The sequence below is a fragment of the Pongo pygmaeus genome, chromosome 6, assembly GCF_028885625.2.
Source record: "Pongo pygmaeus isolate AG05252 chromosome 6, NHGRI_mPonPyg2-v2.0_pri, whole genome shotgun sequence".
NCBI lineage: Eukaryota > Metazoa > Chordata > Mammalia > Primates > Hominidae > Pongo > Pongo pygmaeus.
The window spans coordinates 154,476,852-154,494,643 of NC_072379.2; the positions used below are offsets into that span (position 1 = coordinate 154,476,852).

General features: G+C 43.8%; 1 protein-coding gene across 3 annotated transcripts; it reads left to right on the top strand.

Annotated features, from left to right (window-relative positions):
* Positions 1 to 282: 282 nt before the first annotated feature.
* On the top strand, positions 283 to 12,749 carry INSIG1 (insulin induced gene 1). 3 transcript variants are annotated; one of them, XM_054495335.2, is made up of 6 exons: positions 283 to 480; positions 780 to 1,218; positions 4,111 to 4,235; positions 4,711 to 4,877; positions 5,203 to 5,302; positions 10,747 to 12,749. In XM_054495335.2, exons 2-6 carry the CDS (start codon positions 807 to 809, stop codon positions 10,774 to 10,776), a joined length of 834 nt encoding a protein of 277 aa, XP_054351310.1. In that variant the 5' UTR covers positions 283 to 480; positions 780 to 806; the 3' UTR covers positions 10,777 to 12,749. The 3 variants fall into 3 exon arrangements, with proteins under 3 accessions (XP_054351310.1, XP_063524098.1, XP_063524099.1); XM_063668029.1 differs by having other exon boundaries at positions 392 to 548; XM_063668028.1 differs by lacking the exon at positions 10,747 to 12,749 and having other exon boundaries at positions 329 to 480; positions 5,203 to 6,202.
* Positions 12,750 to 17,792: the final 5,043 nt, after the last annotated feature.

Below are 17,792 nucleotides of genomic sequence, written 5' to 3' on the forward strand. Positions count from 1 at the left end.
CGCAACCCGACCCTGTCCTCCCTCCGCCTCCTCCCGGCAGGACCGTCCCCTCCCGGGCCCCAGCTCCGCGGCCGCCCCCTCGCAGCCGGCCCGTCCCGCTCGGGCCCGCGTGCCCCGCAGCCGCCACACGCCCCACAGTCCGTGCCGAGGCTCCCGCCCGAGCGCGCGCGGGCCGGCGGTGGCGTGTGCGCACGTCATATGGGCCGTCGGCCTCCCATTGGTTGCGGCCGCCTCACCAGACCGCGTGCGGACGGGCTCGCGGGCGGGGCGGGGCAAGCTCAGGCCACGCCCCTGGGCGGTGCGCGCGGGCGGCGGGTAGGCCGGGCAGGGTCACGTGACGCGGGCCGCTCGGCCCGCCATATAAACCCGCGCGCCCGCCAGGCGCTGCGGCTGAACTTGGGGCCGTACCGGGCCGTGACTCCTCCTTTCCGCCGCCCCGCCTCCGTTCGGAGAGCCCGCGGGCGGGCGCCTCTTGGTCAGGTAGGCGGCGGGCTGGGATGGGGGTCGCGGGCGGGCTTTGGTCGCGCCGCAGCCGGTCCTCCCCGGAGGTAGGTGGGCGCGGGCCCCGTTGGGTCTTTGGGACGCGGGCCCCGCTGGGGCCGGGGGTGCTGCTCGCTGTGAGCTCGGGTCCCGTCCGCCGCTGGCCCCGGGTGGGCGCACGGGGGTCTAACCTTGGGGGGCGGCGCTGCCGCCTGTCCCGGGTGCCGGGGTTCGCGTCCCGCGGGGCCTTCCTCGCTCTTTGTCTCTTCTGAGTGAACTTGATGACCCCCTTTTTCCAGGAAGCGCCTCTTGGACGCGGGTGACCGATGCCCAGATTGCACGACCACTTCTGGAGCTGCTCCTGTGCGCACAGCGCGAGGCGCCGAGGCCACCCGCGAGCCAGCGCCGCGGGGCTGGCGGCCAAGGTTGGGGAGATGATCAACGCTTCCGTGTCCGGGCCCTCCCTGCTGGCGGCCCACGGTGCCCCGGACGCTGACCCCGCGTCCAGGGGCCACAGTGCTGCGATGAGCGGCCCCGAGCCCGGCGGCCCGTACCCCAACACCTGGCATCATCGCCTGGTGCAGAGGAGCCTCGTGCTCTTCTCGGTTGGGGTGGTCCTAGCCCTGGTGCTCAACCTGCTGCAGATCCAGAGGAATGTCACTCTCTTCCCCGAGGAGGTGATCGCCACCATCTTTTCCTCCGCCTGGTGGGTCCCTCCCTGCTGCGGGACAGCAGCTGGTGAGTACCCCTCCTGTTTCTTTGGAAGTAAAAAGGATGTCTTTTCGGTTGAAAGTACTTTTCAGCCTATAAGAAGCATGCATTTGAAACTGGAACTATCCACAGATTGAAAGTGTGCATCTCCAGTCTTGGGATTTAGAGAAATGAAGGAGGGGTAGAGAGGACCTGGCACCCCCGAGGGCGGGTTCGGGCCGCAGGTCTCTGAAGTTTGAGGAGGCACAATGATGGAGATGAGGCAGGGAGATAATTGGCTGTTCAAGCAGGTGCTGTGCCAAGCTGACTGAGGGCCCTTCCCTCCTGGCGTCCGGGTACAGCCCCAGCTGTCATCCCGCGCCAGTCTCCCCGGATTGGCCGCCTGGGGAACTGGTGAGCAGCGGGACTGAAAGGCCATTGGTCGCGGCAGCAAACATGCTACCCTGCTGGATAACTGAAAACAAACCCGTCACATGTGTTCAGGAGGCGGTTGCCAGGGGAGCAACTTCTCAGCACGTCCTTCTGCCGGGTCGCTGAGTAAACTGTGGTCTGAAGCCAAACCTCTACCCCCTGAACTGTTAGAGCTTTGTAGATTACCTTCTTAAGGAAAAGAGTAACCCCCTTACGGCGTTTAGATTTTCGTACACCCAAGCAGTAGCATAGATGCTGTACAATGTAACACTGGGTCAGTCTGAGCTGTGGACACGGGGACTGTTGGGTGTGTGTAGTAGACTTTCTTGGCTATCATTGAACCGCTTTTATAGAAATGTTGAGTTGATCTTGGCCCAGCAGATCACTTACTGCTCCTGTAGTCACACAGCATTTGTTTATTTAACGAGCTTGTCGGGTGCTTTCTGCAACCTCAACTCTATAAGCTGTTGAAATGTTAATCCGAAAGTGAGCACCACAAGCCCCTGTCCTTAAGCAGCTTAGAGTCTGGTGGGGAAAACAAACCAGTATGGAAGTGACTCCAGTGCAGTGCAGGGAGCATCCTGTTTGCTTTGTGGCTGACGTTTGTCAGCTGACTGCTGACCATAGGCTTCAGATGCTTTGCTGTGTTCATTCTTTACAGCAATACCATGTGTAGCTTCATTTGTAGATGTGGAAACTGAATCACAGGTGAAGTCACATCCAAGCGTGCGCAGGTAGAAAGGGGCCAAGCCATCGTTGCTAACTGCTCATGCTGCCTCAGTAGGTGTGTCTCCTGAACTGTGGAAACACATTGCCTCAGTTGACTCACTGAAAACAGCAAGCAGCAAAGAGTTTTGTAGCAGATTAACAGAGGGCTGTGTGTTCAAGAACGAGGATATGTGTCTGGAATGATTAAGCAGTGGGTAGAATGTTTTCATGTGTGTTCTCGGAGGGACGGGATCCTCTTTCGTTTTTCGAAACACTTTAACTATGTGGCTGTACTAATTGAAAATTTTTTGAGAAATGTATCTAGATTTAAAATTCCATGTTTCATGTACATTTCGCAGAATAGTTTCTTTCCTTTAACCAAAAACTTGATCTTAGAAATGAAATAGTTTAGCCTTCAGTATTTGTAATTGGAGCCTCAAGGGTTTCTAGGAATATCTGGACAATTTCTCATACTCTTATATTCTACTTTTTTTAAAAACCATCAGCCAAGAGCGTAAGTAAAATTTTTCATAGTATGCTTTTTACCTATTTAGTTTTTAACCTTAAAAGGTAAGATTAAGCTATAGCGAAGTAAAGTTAATTTGGGGGGGTCCGTTTTTCAGAACTCCAAAATTAGAACCTGATTAAGTATAATAAATTGAAAACTGAACATTTTTTATCTGAATGTTTGATGCAAACTGTGTTTCTTGTTTCTCAGTTTAACCTAAAATGTATATTTCTTTCATACTAGACTGAGGTGAAACAATTGCAGGGTTCTCAAGAGCCCTGGGACACAGTGACCCTTGTGTCCGGGCCTCCAACCCCACAGGCTGGCACCCCACTCCCCGCTACAGACATTCATTCCTGCCTTCATTTTTGCCATTTTATTTCTCTTTTGGAATGCCATTCCTTCCTACCTGTCCAAATTCCAAGTTCATGTCTATAAAGAATAACTATTCCAGACCACAGTGATCTCTTCTTTCTCTGTGTCCTGGTTACATAATCCATATAATTTTACACATGAGAAAACAAACATGCAGGGCCACGTCCCATCAGAGGGCAAGCTGGGATTTGAGGCGAGTTTTCTCTTCCTGGTCTGGTGTTCTTTCCACAGCTTGAGGCTTGACCATGCGGGAACCAGATGGAGAATAAGCGAAGACTGTGTGGGGCTGTCTCGCCCCGTACTTGCCCACAGGCATGTGTGCACAGTAGGTGCTCAGTGTCTCGTACAGTACATGCTAGAACCCCCGAAAATCAACTCCAGGGCCACTCTAGGAGCATGTGACCCAGACTGAAAGTCACATCAGCAGATATGTATCTCATCACATACCCAATCCAGTACTGGGTGGTGGCAGGAGTGTCAGAGCTGTGATGTGACAGGGTGTGGACAGATGCTAACCTTTTTATTGTAAGATAGAAATCACACTGGATGAAAAGGCAAGGTGAACTACATAGTCGTTTAAGTTCTGTGTGCTTTAGGCAAACGTGGATATTAAATATAAGGTTACATATTGCTCATATTAATATGAATAATCCCTGCTTGATTCCTTTCAGTGTTTACTGAGACATGTTCAACTACACTAAATAATAGTGATTTTTAAAAAACTTTTCTAAACAGTACAATTTTGTGGGAGTGGTACTCAAAGAGAACAAGAATATAAAATCACTCTGAAGTTGTAGCTGATAATTTTTTCTAGGAAAAGGACTGGTTTGAGTAATGTACTATGTTACTAATGACCACGTTGAAATTCTGGAACTTGAATCTGCTGTATTCTAACATTGTCATCTTTTCTAAAACAGCTGTTGTTGGCCTACTGTACCCCTGTATCGACAGTCATCTCGGAGAACCCCACAAATTTAAGAGAGAATGGGCCAGTGTCATGCGCTGCATAGCAGTTTTTGTTGGCATTAACCACGCCAGTGCTGTATCCTTAATTTTCTGTGCTATGTCCAGAGTATCTTCTTAGGTTATATATTGAAGCGTTTTGTTTTGTTATATACTCAAATGACTCCATGTGATAATACAGACATGATGGTGTTACCTACCCATTTCAAATTACTAAAAAGAGAAAGAAGAATGGGGCTATTGATGACTTCATAGTAAAATATATTGTTTTATGGTCAAAATGCTAGCAGCATTTTATATGTAGCTTTCAGCAAGTTTATTCTTATGGTTAAGTTTTTGACTCCGTGATGGCAGGGAGATTTCAGGTGATCTTAATGATTACTGTAACCTGTATCCAACAAATCCTTTCTTTAGCTCATTACACAGTTTTTATGGACAGTGAATTATTTGTGGTACAATAATAAAATACCCATGTTTTTAACCCTTGTGGTTTTCTTTATGCTTTTTATCTTAATAAGAATCAGCGAACTTTTCCTTAACTTTTACATCACCAGAAATTGGATTTTGCCAATAATGTCCAGCTGTCCCTGACTTTAGCAGCCCTATCTTTGGGCCTTTGGTGGACATTTGATCGTTCCAGAAGTGGCCTTGGGCTGGGGATCACCATAGCTTTTCTAGCTACGCTGATCACGCAGTTTCTCGTGTATAATGGTGTCTATCAGTAAGTGTGTTTTCAAATATTGGCTTTGGAAAGCTTACTTAACTTTCATTAAAACATCCACTAAGCTTAAATATTTTCATATTTTATTTGGTTTTTATATAGAATGATACAGATTCAGGCATGAAATTCTCAAAAATGCTGCTATCCATAACTTAATGTAATGCAAAGGAAAACCAAGTAGTAGCAGTTACAACCAAACAAATATGAACATTTGTAACATTGGATGGTTGATATGCGTTCTGCATATCCCACTACAGAGCATCTGTGATGTAGAATGGGCCAGGTGAAATCGACTGCTAAGGCACAGTTTCTTTTCTCGCTCCAGGTATACATCCCCAGATTTCCTCTATATTCGTTCTTGGCTCCCTTGTATATTTTTCTCAGGAGGTGTCACAGTGGGGAACATAGGACGACAGTTAGCTATGGTAAGTGAAATGATCATATTATCTTCTAAAACTTGCGTCTCTTTACCTTGATAGAGTGACTTTACATGATACATTCAAATTTGTGTTTATATATTCTGGTTCAGACTTGAGTGACAACTACTGAGAAAAGCTTATATTTAAAAAAATAGGTAATGATACCCAGGTAATTCTTTGCTAAATTATAAAGATTCATAGATGCATAAATTCTTAATATTTGATCTAGAAAAGGAACTAGAGCCCTCGCACTGCCCCTTTGAATTGCAGATGTGGTCAGTGTTCTGAATTCTTGAAATTTCTATAGTAAGCAGTAGAGAAAGTGACTGGTGTGTGAGTGTCCCCTCCTCCTTCACCATCGGAAGCAGATCTGGATGACCTCATGCAGTGATACTTTGCTCCCTGAGCATCAGTCCACCAGTGTTTCTTTTCACAAAATCAGATTGGATGCAGATGATGCTGGCCTCTTAGTCTACAGTCAAGCAAATCGAGCCTGAGGCTGCAGAATCTGTCTCGGGCCAGGGCAGGGCCTGGTGTGGGCAGGCAAGGGGACAGTCTGGTTCAGGCAGGCAGCACCTTTCTGTGGGGCAGGTGGCCCTGGGCATGGAGAAGTGGTGATGAGAGCACCGCTGCACGTGGCCGGGTCACTATGTAGACGGACTGTCCTGCCTGAACATTGCATCTGTTCTTACTGCAGGCGAAAGCAGCGCTACCCCGCAGAGCTTCTCTCACAGCCCCCCTGAGGGAGATGGAAAGGTAGATGAACTCCAGGATGGTTTTAGCAGTTCTCATTAGTTAAAAATTGACATCTTAGCACTTCAATTTAAAAAAATAGAGGTGGACTTTTAAATGTTATTTTGAGTTGACTTTGGCAGGCTGAAATAAAGTAAATTAAAAAAAAAAAAACCTATAGCTGTTGCTTTCGGAGATAAGCTCTGGGAAAACTTATCTTGGTACCTCATGCTATTTTTAAAACAGTACATTTATTTTTGCCAGCTGATACCCTTCCGTGAGGAGTTGAATTTGAAGGCCACTTGGCTGTTTCACAAAAACAGAAGTAATTACAAGTAGAATTTGCAGTGTTCCACTGGTTACTGAGCCTCTGCTGCCAAATTTCTCATGATGGAGAAGAAAGGACTCTGCTTGCTTGCTTGCTTTTTTTTTTTTGAGACAGAGCTCTGGAAGAGCTCTGGAGTGCAGTGGTGCCATCATAGCTCACTGTAACCTTGAGCTCCCGGGCTCAAGCAGTCCTCCCACTTCAGCCTCCGAGTAGCTGGGATTACAGGCACATGCCACCATGCTCAGCTAACTTTTTTATTTTTTGTGGAGATGTTATCTCCCTGCGTTGTCCAGGCCGGGCTCGAACTCATGGGCTCAAGCGATCCTCCCACCTTGGCCTCCCAAAGCACTGGGATTATAGGCGTGAGCCTGGCCTTGCTTTTGTTAATATTAAAAATCTGGTCGGATGGTCCCACATGAAAATAGTATGTTGTTTTCATGCACTCGCCATCATCCCCGTTAACAGTCTTCAAAGGAGAGCTGGCAACTCCATCATTGCTTTCTTGCTTTGAGATTTTTGTTTCAGTACTCTTTGGGAGAGAATTCCTAAGAAGGTTTTTAGAATAAAATTGTCCTCAACCAGATTGACTAATTACACATTATAACTACAACTTGAATAACATTTAAAGAGTTGGTTATTTCTGTATGATAGGTTGATGCTGTTATATGTCAAGGCTTTTTAAATCGGTTTTAAGAAATAAGCATTGTTTTGGTGGAGGTAGAAATTTCACAACATTCATAAACTCTAAACATCTAGAAATGGTTGGAAGAAACATTTTCAGTTTTGAAGATAGTTTCATTAAGTAATCCCTGCTGTGCTCCTTTGCTTACAGAAAAAAATGTTAAAGGTAACTCAAAATAGGACAGTTGGTGTAATTATAATTCTCCTTACTTCAGCTTTCTCTTCATCCTTTTTATTCTTTAAGCTTGGGGGAAAATGTTTGGATGTTCTCATATCTTAAAACTGGAGGAGAGAGGCCGGGCACGGTGGCTCACGCCTGTAATCCCAGCACTTTGGGAGGCCGAGGCGGGCGGATCACGAGGTCAGGAGATCGAGACCATCCTGGCTAACACGGTGAAACCCCGTCTGTACTAAAAATACAAAAAAAAAAATTAGCCGGGCGTGGTGGTGGGCGCCTGTAGTCCCAGCTACTTGGGAGGCTGAGGCAGGAGAATGGCGTGAACCTGGGAGGCGGAGCTTGCAGTGAGCCGAGATTGTGCCACTGCACTCCAGCCTGGGTGACAGAGCAAGACTCCATCTCAAAAAAAAAAAACTGGAGGAGAGAGACCACCGCCTTAATCCCCTTCCCTACTGGGCTATGACATGAAACTGACCTCTGAGGTTCTAAGCCTAACCCCGCCTACCACCATTTTTATTCATAAATACTTAAATCCTTACCTCTGGATCTCAACTGTTACTCTTTTTTCTCTTCAAAATTTGCAAACTCATTTCCATCCATCAAACTCCGGAAATGGCCCAGGGGCTTCACAGTGCAGTCCCCTGCCTCCTGCTGCATCCGTTCCTCAGGCTGTACCCCAGGTCGCATTCGTGGTGCGTGTTTTCTCCCAGGGCAGCCTTCCCCACATTCCACTCTTGTCATACTGTTGACTCACAAAATGGAAGTGGCTGGATGTTCCAGTGATAGTATCTAAGAGCTATTGGTTTAAGGTTGAAACCTACACCAAGTAAGGCTTTGTGAAGGGAGGTGACGAGAGTGAAGTTGATGACAGTCTGAAGGTGAAGAGATTCCAAGGCTCAGTTCAGCACCGGTACCAGACCCGCCCAGATCCAGGGTAATTCGAGGTCTGTGTTTGGTGCTGATGGTTTTGCCCAGTGCACTTGACACCCTCTCCTTCTTAGCTGTCTCAGTTCTCTTCAGATGCCTTTGTTCTAACTGACGCTTCCCTCCCTTAAGAAGAAACATAGTTACTTGCAAGAATAACCATGCTCAAAAGTTACAAGTTGGCTTTGCTTCAAGTTATATGGTCTCCTAGCTTTTTCTATGTGGTATTTTCACCCCCACATGCCATTGTCCTTTGTGTCCGAAAATACAGCAGAAACATTTGTTATCAGTCTGTTATGGTTTTTTTGTTTGCTTTTTGTTTGTTTGTTTTTATCTTTTTTTTTTTTTGAGATGGAGTCTTGCTTTGTCACCCAGACTAAAGTGCAGTGGCACAATCTTGGCTCACTGCAACCTCCGTCTCCCAGGTTCAAATGATTATCCTGCCTCAGCCTCCCCACGTAGCTGGGATCACAGGCGCCCACCACTGCACCTGGCTAATTTTTGTATTTTTAGTAGAGACGGGGTTTCGCCATGTTGGCCAGGCTGGTCTCGAACTCCTGACCTCAGGTGATCCACCTGCCTCAGCCTCCCAAAGTGCTGGGATTACAGTCATGAGCCACTGCGCCCGGCCCAGCCTGTATGTTTAAAAGAAAATGAGTCTGTAACCATCATTTATAGAACTTGTAGTTGTTGCTGTTTGTAGCTTCAAGTCCTTTCTCAAGAGTAAGCTGCAAACTGCCAACAGCAATCAAGCCTGTCCTGCTTCCACTGCCTGGCCCCACTGGGCCACCTGGAGGCAGAGTTCCGCCCACCTCAGTGTCAGCTTGGGATTTAATTTGCCATTCCTGTTTTTGATTGACCCAATTCAGCTGCTAATGATAATAATACTATTATTGTTATTGAGGGTTTACATTTATCGGGCTCTTACTGCTGCACAGGAGGCATTGTGCTAAACGTTTCCATTGTTAGCCAGTTTAGTCCTCATAACACAACTCTTTGAAGTAGAAACTATTATTAGCCCATTTTTAAAAGGGGAAATTGCAGCTTAGGAAGATTAAACAACTTGGCCAAGTGGGTGGCGGAGGTGGACGTGGCACCATGCTTCTCATTAGCATACCACACTGCCCTTTCAACACATAGCTCGCACCTGCCTTCACCCTGGAAGTAGGTTTACAGCAGCCTTTGTTGGTGTCTGGGTTGAGAGGAGGATCCATATTGCCATTTACAATGTGCCACCATTAGGCAACACTGCTGGAAGTCCCTGTGCCACGTGTCAGGTCCGCCCAGGCTGGTTGTCATTCGTCTCTGGCGTCTTTGTGTTCTTACGCTAATGCCAGGCCTCACTGTGGCCTCTGTCGACCAGGGATTGTAAAAGTCCACTTGCCATTTATTTATCAGCACATTCGTGAACAGGTAGTCAAATGTGATGACCAGTTTTCTTTCCAGGTTGCTGCCAAGAGTTTGCTCTTTTGTTTTCTCACTGCAGTTTGTATAGAACCCTCCCAGTGTTCATATTTAACAATTGGCAATGCTTTCACATTATCAATTCCTAAAAGCATGTATGTTTCGTAGAAGATCTTATTGTGCGTGTCCCCAGGGTAGTAACTGGCATACCTGGGTGACTCAACCCAGACTCGTGAGTTTCTTACCTGTCTGTTTAGATGAGAGGATCTTGCGGTTTTCTGGATGAGTAATCTCCTTCATTGCTGAAGGTGAGGCGCTCAGCTCCTTCCTCTTAAAGTGAATGGAGGGCAGTTAAGTAACATGGGAAGTCACGATTATGAGGGAAAAAAAATCTGTATGGAGGTTTCTCTTTTGCCCTTAAGCAGAAGCTCCGTGGCCTCAGGAAGGTCATTTAATCTCTCTGGGTTTGCTTCTTCATCAGTGAAATACTGTTCTCTATTGAGAATTTACCCTGAGGTGCCTGGTCATAGTAGTAACTGTAGTGTCTACCTCTCAGAAGCTCTGTGAGGGTCAGATGAGGAAGAATATGTAGAAAGGATTTCCAAACTGTGAAGCTCTGTGTGAATTGAGGGCACACAGAGCTTCAGTATTACAAAGCATGACCTATTTCCAATGTCTGTTTCAACAAACTGCTGGTAAGGTGGGTTATAACACAGGCATCAGATACTAATAAAGGTTTGTGGCAGAAACCTCCCTTCAGATAAAGGTTCAATCCCTTAAATTGCAGTTAGAACTTTCAGGAACCTGTCATACCCTAAGCATCACCATGCTTTGATAAAATTGGGTGTTTCCTTTATATAGATATTAATTTAGTTATACTTTCACCAATATCTTACACTTATATAACAGGCTTTATATAAGGGCCTTAGCAGCATAATTTCGCCTGAGGCAGAGAATTATCCTAATTTTGCAGGTGACAGCTGTGGCTCATGGGGCCAGAGCCAGGCGGACGGCGCAGGGGAGCTGGGAGAGCCGGCCTTGTGCTCTAGTTCTCACCACATGTCCCACCTCTTAATCTTGTTTCTTCAGTCAAAGAAAGTGTTAATCTTTCCCATGTTAGGACCTACTTAATTGGTAATTAAAATATTTGTATATTTAGTGCTAATTTTTTCTTTCCTTTTTTTTTTTCCTTTCTACACATAGGGTGTTCCTGAAAAGCCCCATAGTGATTGAGTCTTCAAAACCACCGATTCTGAGAGCAAGGAAGATTTTGGAAGAAAATCTGATTGTGGATTATGACAAAGATTATCTTTTTTCTTAAATAATCTATTTAGATCGGGCTGACTACAAATGACTCCTGGAAAACACTGTTCACCTAGTCTAGAATAGGGAGGTGGAGAATATGACGACTTACCCTGAAGTCTTCCCTTGACTGTCCGCACTGGCGCCTGTCTGTGCCCTGGAGCATTCTGCCCAGGCTGGGCGGGTTCAAGCAGGTGGCAGTTTCCCAAGTATTAGATTTCATTCATGTGATTAAAACAAGTTGCTGTATTTCAAAGCCTTGAACTAAGACTCAATTACCAACTCTCAGTTTTGTATCAGTGCCCAAAGGAGGTAGGTTGATGGTGCTTAACAAACATGAAGTATGGTGTAATAGGAATAATATTTATCCAAAAGATTTTTTAAAATAGGGCTGTGTTTAAAAAAAAAAAACAACAAACAAGAAAAGCAGCAGTGATTATAGAGAGGTCACACTCTAAGTGGGGTCGCGGCGTGGCCACGCTTCACGGTCATGCTCGTTCATCATGCAGTGGTGTGTTTACACGGTCACGTGTGTGTATCACCAGTGGGTCAACTGCTTTTCATTCCACCTGTGGAAGTTTGTGTAGACAATCTTACTGAGCAAAAGGCAATGAAAAGTCTTGGTTCCCACACTGCAATATATTGGAATTTTCACCTCAGTTTGTGAAGTTTATTTCGAAATCCATAATCATCTAAGAGTGAGTACCTGTCTGCCATGTATTTCAATCTTAGTGAGCCAAAATTGTTTGTTTCTTTGTTACTACAGAATAGAGATGACTGTTTTTTGCCACAGCCCTATGGAATTTGCAATCTGTGATTGCCTTGTAAAAAGGAGAGTGCATATGTCACTGCATTAAACATGTGGTGTTTCTAAATAGTCAATGATATTGGTGAGCACAATGTATTCATTTAATGGCATAGACCATACCAGACCTAATTTGCAAGTATTGGGTCTTAAACTTCAAGTGCAATGTATATGAAAACCAATCTGAGCCTTGTATCTCTTAAATATTTATTTTTTTTAACGTGTGAGATGTTCGAGAGAAGGTTCTCCATTCATTTCAGTGCTGCATGGAGGAAACTCGGCAATGATTTCTTTCAGGTGTGAAGTTCCTTTCGTGTTACACCCTCCACTGAACCCTCAACCTTCGAAATACTCCAGTTTTGTGGGTTTAGTCATTTTTACTTACAAATTTACCTTTTTATGTTTTGCAATTTACCTGTGTTTGGTTTGTTTTAAATTCTGTGAAAGTGGCTTGATTAAAAGACTCCTTTTAAATGGAAGCCACCAGTCAGCAGAGTGGAAGCTTAGAGGAACTTGCCTGTGAGCGCTGATCTTTGTGTTTGGTTTTGTGTATGTAATGATCTTTGCTGGGGTTTTTTGCTTTGTTTTGAGGGAAATGTCTTGGAGTAAATTTTAAGTTCCTGAAGCTAATTTGTTTTAGAGGAATTTTGTTTTTTAAAAAATAGGATCATTCTGAACTTCAGAATGACCCCCTTATATATCTTCTGAAAATGAAAACCGTTACATGAAAAAAATTTCCAATGAAGATGTCAGCATTTTATGAAAAACCAGAAGTTATCAGATGAAAGCAGTGAGTGAATCTTTAAAACAGACTTGATCGTGCACACACAATAAGTCTTTCTCTCCGAAACCGGAAGTAAATCTATATCTGTTAGAAATAATGTAGCCAAAAAAATGTAAATTTGAAGATTTTTTGCCAATAGTTTATAGAAAATATATGAACCAAAGTGATTTGAGTTTGTAAAAATGTAAAATAGTATGAACAAAATTTGCACTATACCAGATTTGAACATCTAGTGAGATTCACATTCATACTAAGTTTTCAACATTGTGTTCTTTTTGCATTCATTTTTTACTTTTATTAAAGGTTCAAAACCAAGTGTTGTATTTATGTTTGCTTTTTAAAAAACAGTTGGGGTGGTGTTCTCTGTGTAGGATGTTAGAATTTGTAATGGAGAAATATTTTGCAGTTCTTCAAATTTTACTGAATTTTGACACAACCTCTTGGGAAGTATTTGAATCGTCCTTCAATATACGCAGGGCATTGGTTCCAGGATACCCCACGTATGCGAAAATCTGCATACTCAAGTCTGGCACTTGGCCCTATGGAACCTGCGTACACTAAAAGTCAGCCCTCCTTATACGTGGGTTTCACATTCAGCAAATAAACCATGTTTGGTTGGAAAAGCTCCATGTATATAAGTGAGCCCACAGGTTCAAACCCTGTGTTGTTCAAGGGTCAACAGTATGTGTTTTTCTTATGGTAGAAAGTTAAGTGCAGCACAAGCTGAATTGAACCTGCCACCTTACCCCTCCCCACCACAGGCACCCAGTTTTCAGGCAGGAGGAGTGAGCGTGCCTGGCCTGTCACAGGGGCAGCTCCCCTGCTGCCAGTCGGCATGGCTGGAGTTATAACTTGTACCCACAGGTTATCACGATGGGATGAGAACTGAAGAGATGCATTGAGCACCCGGAACATTAATGCTATGCAGGCTTAACATTACTTGTAGTTGTGAAATTGCATTTCAATACTAGCAGAGAAAGGCCTTACCTTATATGTACCAATACATTTTATAATACAGATCCAAACCAATAGATTTCTACTACATTTAAAACATAAAACATCCATGTATGGAAAAACTGGTAGGTCTCATGATAAAAATATTTCCCTCATTACAGAGACTTGAGGTTTGCCTGAGATTAACCCAATTTATGTGGATCGAGTATAGGAATGCCTGCTAAACTAGTCTAAGTTCATGTTTGTTTGTTTGTTTTTTGAGACAGAGTCTTGCTCTGTTGCCCAGGCTAGAGTGCAGTGGCGCGAACTTGGCTCACTGCAACCTCCGCCTCCTGGGTTCAAGCCATTCTCCTGCCTCAGCCTCCCAGGTAGTTGGGAATACAGGCATGCGCAACCACACCTGGGTAATTTTTTTGTATTTTTAGTAGAGATGAGGTTTCACCATGCTGGCCAGGCTGGTCTCGAACTCCTGACCTCAAGTGATCTGCCTGCCGCAGCCTCCCAAACTGCTGGGATTGCAGACGTGAGCCACCGCGCCTGGCCTATTCATGCTTTAGAATAAGTTTTGGAGGTTAAACATTTCCTGGAATTCTTCTGATCTATTGAGCAAGTGATGGAATGAAACCATTTCATTAAGGGTAAGGTGTGTAATTTACAAAAGGTTTCCTTGTTCACTTCTTTTCAACTGAATGAGCAAGGCTGAGTACATAGGAACTCAAGATAGATTCAAGGATGTTTTGTCTGTTTGGCTAGTTTTAAAAGCCACCTGTGATCTTAACCTAAGCAAGATTTCCGGCAGATTGGTTTAAATGAATTAGATTCAATCGTTTGGTGACCTGGCACTCTCCCCACCCTTGAATTATAGACATTTCCTTTATCCTGGTGGTAAAAAGAAATGAGAGAAGGGAACAATTATAAATCTAAACTTGCCTTTTCTACTTCACCTGTTAAAACAGACCTTTTACGAAGAATGTTCACTTTCTCAGAGTTTCAGATTATCTCTTTGTAATAATGTAACTTTAGCATACCCTTGTAGGGATATTCTCTTTGAAGAGTATTAGTGTTGTAAAATATTAATAAAGATATTAAAATTTAGCCTTAATGTATATTATGCAATAAGCTGGCCTAGTCCTCACTAACCAACCATTTTGCCTAGTCTTGGAGTGAGGTGAGCTTGTAAGCAATAAATTAGCCACAGGAGGGATTTCATATTGATCCCTAAACGTAGTCAAAAATATGCAAAGAAAGGTAAGAAAAAGGTGCATGAAATAGATCCAAGTCCTAATACCCAAACATGGTGCCCTGTGGACTTTATAAATCTTCGTAAGATTCATACCTGAAGAATGGCTTCCCTGAGCATTTATAAAAACACCTAATAGTGCCTGGCACAAGATAAGCTCTCAATAAATGTTACTTTCCCTTCTTGCCCGGTTTTCTCAGGGAAGAGTAAACATGCTGAGATCGTGCCTTAGGTATGGTAGTGCCAGTCTACGTTTGTAGTCTTCAAGACAAATGGTCACATAACATGAAAAGTGGTTTTTTATTACTATTTCCACGTATTCGACACTTAATTTTTCTGAGTGCTTTGACACCGTTTTTCCTCATTGTTCTCCATGTTCCCAAGTTCAGGAACAGAAGGAAGATGAAGTCAAAAGCACTGGATCCACAGAAGTAATTTCCTCATCAGAACCTAGCTCTTTGTATTTTTTTCTGTGTCTTCTCTCAGGCAAGTTTTTCATTTAAAATCATAGGTGTCTTCCAGTTCACCCCTCAGACCTCACCGAAGGGTCATCCCTGGCTGTCCTCTTTACATCAAACCTCCCAGAGTTCCTCCGGGCTGCAGAGCACTTGTCACAGTGGCCACCAGAGTTGGCACCGTCAGGCTGCTTTTCTCCCGCAGGCCAGACCCCCAGCAGGCCAGACCCCCACTGTCATCATCAACATCACTATCATCATCACCACCACTATTATCATCACTATCACCATCATAATCACTATCATCACCATCATTATCACCATCGTTATCATCATTATCATTATCACTATCATCATTGTCATCATCACCATTATCCTCATCACCATCACCATCACTATCTCCATCATCAATAACCATCACAACATCATATCATCATAATCACCATCATCATAATCATCACTATCGTGATTTTCATAATCATCATCATTGTCATCCCTTCACTCTTTTCTTTTTTTTTTTTTTTTGAAACGGAGTCTCGCTCTGTCGCCCAGGCTGGAGAGCAGTGGCGCAATCTCGGCTCACTGCAAGCTCCGCCTCCCGGGTTCACGCCATTCTCCTGCCTCAGCCTCCCAAGTAGCTGGGACCACAGACGCCCGCCATCACGCCCGGCAAATTTTTTGTATTTTTAGTAGAGACAGGGTTTCACCGTGTTAGGCAAGATGGTCTTGATCTCCTGACCTCGTGATCTGCCCGCCTCGGCGTCCCAAAGTGCTGGGATTGCAGGCATGAGCCACTGCACCCGGCCCTCTTTATTCTTATTATTTGCTCTGCCCTGCTTTGCTTTGTGTCTATGTCAATCCACAGACAGGCACATCAGGAGGATTTTACAGCTCACATTTACAAAACCCTAATTCTGATTTCCTGAATTATAACCCCGAAGCGTAAGGGCTCAGGGTGCTAGAAGTGAAAAATAACAATTCTTCTTTAGATGGAAAAATGAGCTTCAGCACTCCTAGGCATGCATTTATCTTTAGTTAGCTAACCAGCTATCATCTAACTCTTTAACTGTTTAAACTGTTCAAATAGTTAAACTTATGTTTATGGTTTTTAAAACTGCAATAGTAATATACTTTTCTTCTGGAAATGTCAAATAATATCAAAATGGATAAAGTAAAAATTGGAATTCTCTCCTCCCACTTGCTGGGGTAAACACTATTTACAAGATGGTGTGTATTCTTCCAGGTCTTCATCAGTACACACACACAAAATCAGAATAATGGACGCACTATAACGGTAAAAAGAAAATTGGCTGGGTGCAGTGGCTCACGCCTGTAATCCCAGCACTTTGGGAGGCTGAGGTAGGCAGATCATGAGGTCAAGAGATCGAGACCATCCTGGCCAACATACTACTAAAAATACAAAAATTAGCTGGGCACAGTGACACGCACCTGTAGTCCCAGCTACTCGGAAGGCTGAGGCAGAAGAATCGCTTGAACTCAGGAGGTAGATGTTGCAGTGAGCCAAGATCGTGCCACTGCACTCCAGCCTGGTGACAGAGCGAGACTGTCTCAAAAAAGAAAGAAAAAGAAAGAAAGCTGTGCTGTTTTATTATAGTAAAATATACCTGTCATAAACTTTACTATCTTAACAATTTTCAAGTGTATAGTCCAGTATTGTCAAGTATATTTAGAGTATTGGGAAACAGATCTTCAGAACTTTTTTGTCTTACAAATCTGAAAGTGTATACTCATTAAATAACAACTCCTCTTTGCCACCTTCCACTAATCTCTGGTAACCACCATTCTGTTTTCTCTATCTATGAATTTGACTCATCTAGATATCCTATATAATCATACTGTATTTGTCCTTCTGTGACTGGCTTATTTCACATAACACAACATCCTCAAGGTTCATCCAGGTTGTAGCATGTCAGAATTTCTTCCTTTGTAAGGCTGCATAGTATTCCATTGTATGTATATACCACATTGTATTTAACCAGTCACCCACCAACAGACATTTGATTTGCTTCTACTTCTGGGCTATTGTGAGTAATGCTGCTATGAACATGGGTATGCAAATATCTTTTAGAGACCCTGCTTCCAATTCTTTTGGATATATACCCACAAGTGGGATTGCTGAATCATATGGTAGTTCTATTTTTAATTTTTTGAGAAGCTGTCATACTATTTTATACTGGTTGCACCACTTTTCATTCCCACCAAGAGCGTACAAGGGTTCCAGCTTCTGCACACCCTCACCGACACTTGTTGTCTTTTGGGGTTTTTTTTGACAGAACCATCCTAATGGGCGTGAAGTGGTATCTCATTATGGTTTTGATTTGCATTTATTAGTGATGCTGAGCCTCTTTTCATAGGCTTGTTGATCATTTTATATCATCTTTGTAGAAATGTCTATTCAAGTCCTTTGCCCATTTTTTAAATCAGGTTACTTAATTTTTTATTGCTGAATTGAAGGAGTTCTTTATATATTTGGATCTTAACCCTTTATCAGATATATGACTCACAAATATTTTCTCCCATTCATAGGTTGTTTTTTCACTTTGTTGATTGTATCCTTTGATACATAAAAGTTTCTTAAGTTTGATGCAGTCTTATTTGTCTATTTTTGCTTTTTTGCCTGTGCTTTTGGTGTAATATCCAAGAAATCACTGCCAAGTCCTGTCAAAGTTTTTCTCCTGTGTTTTCTTC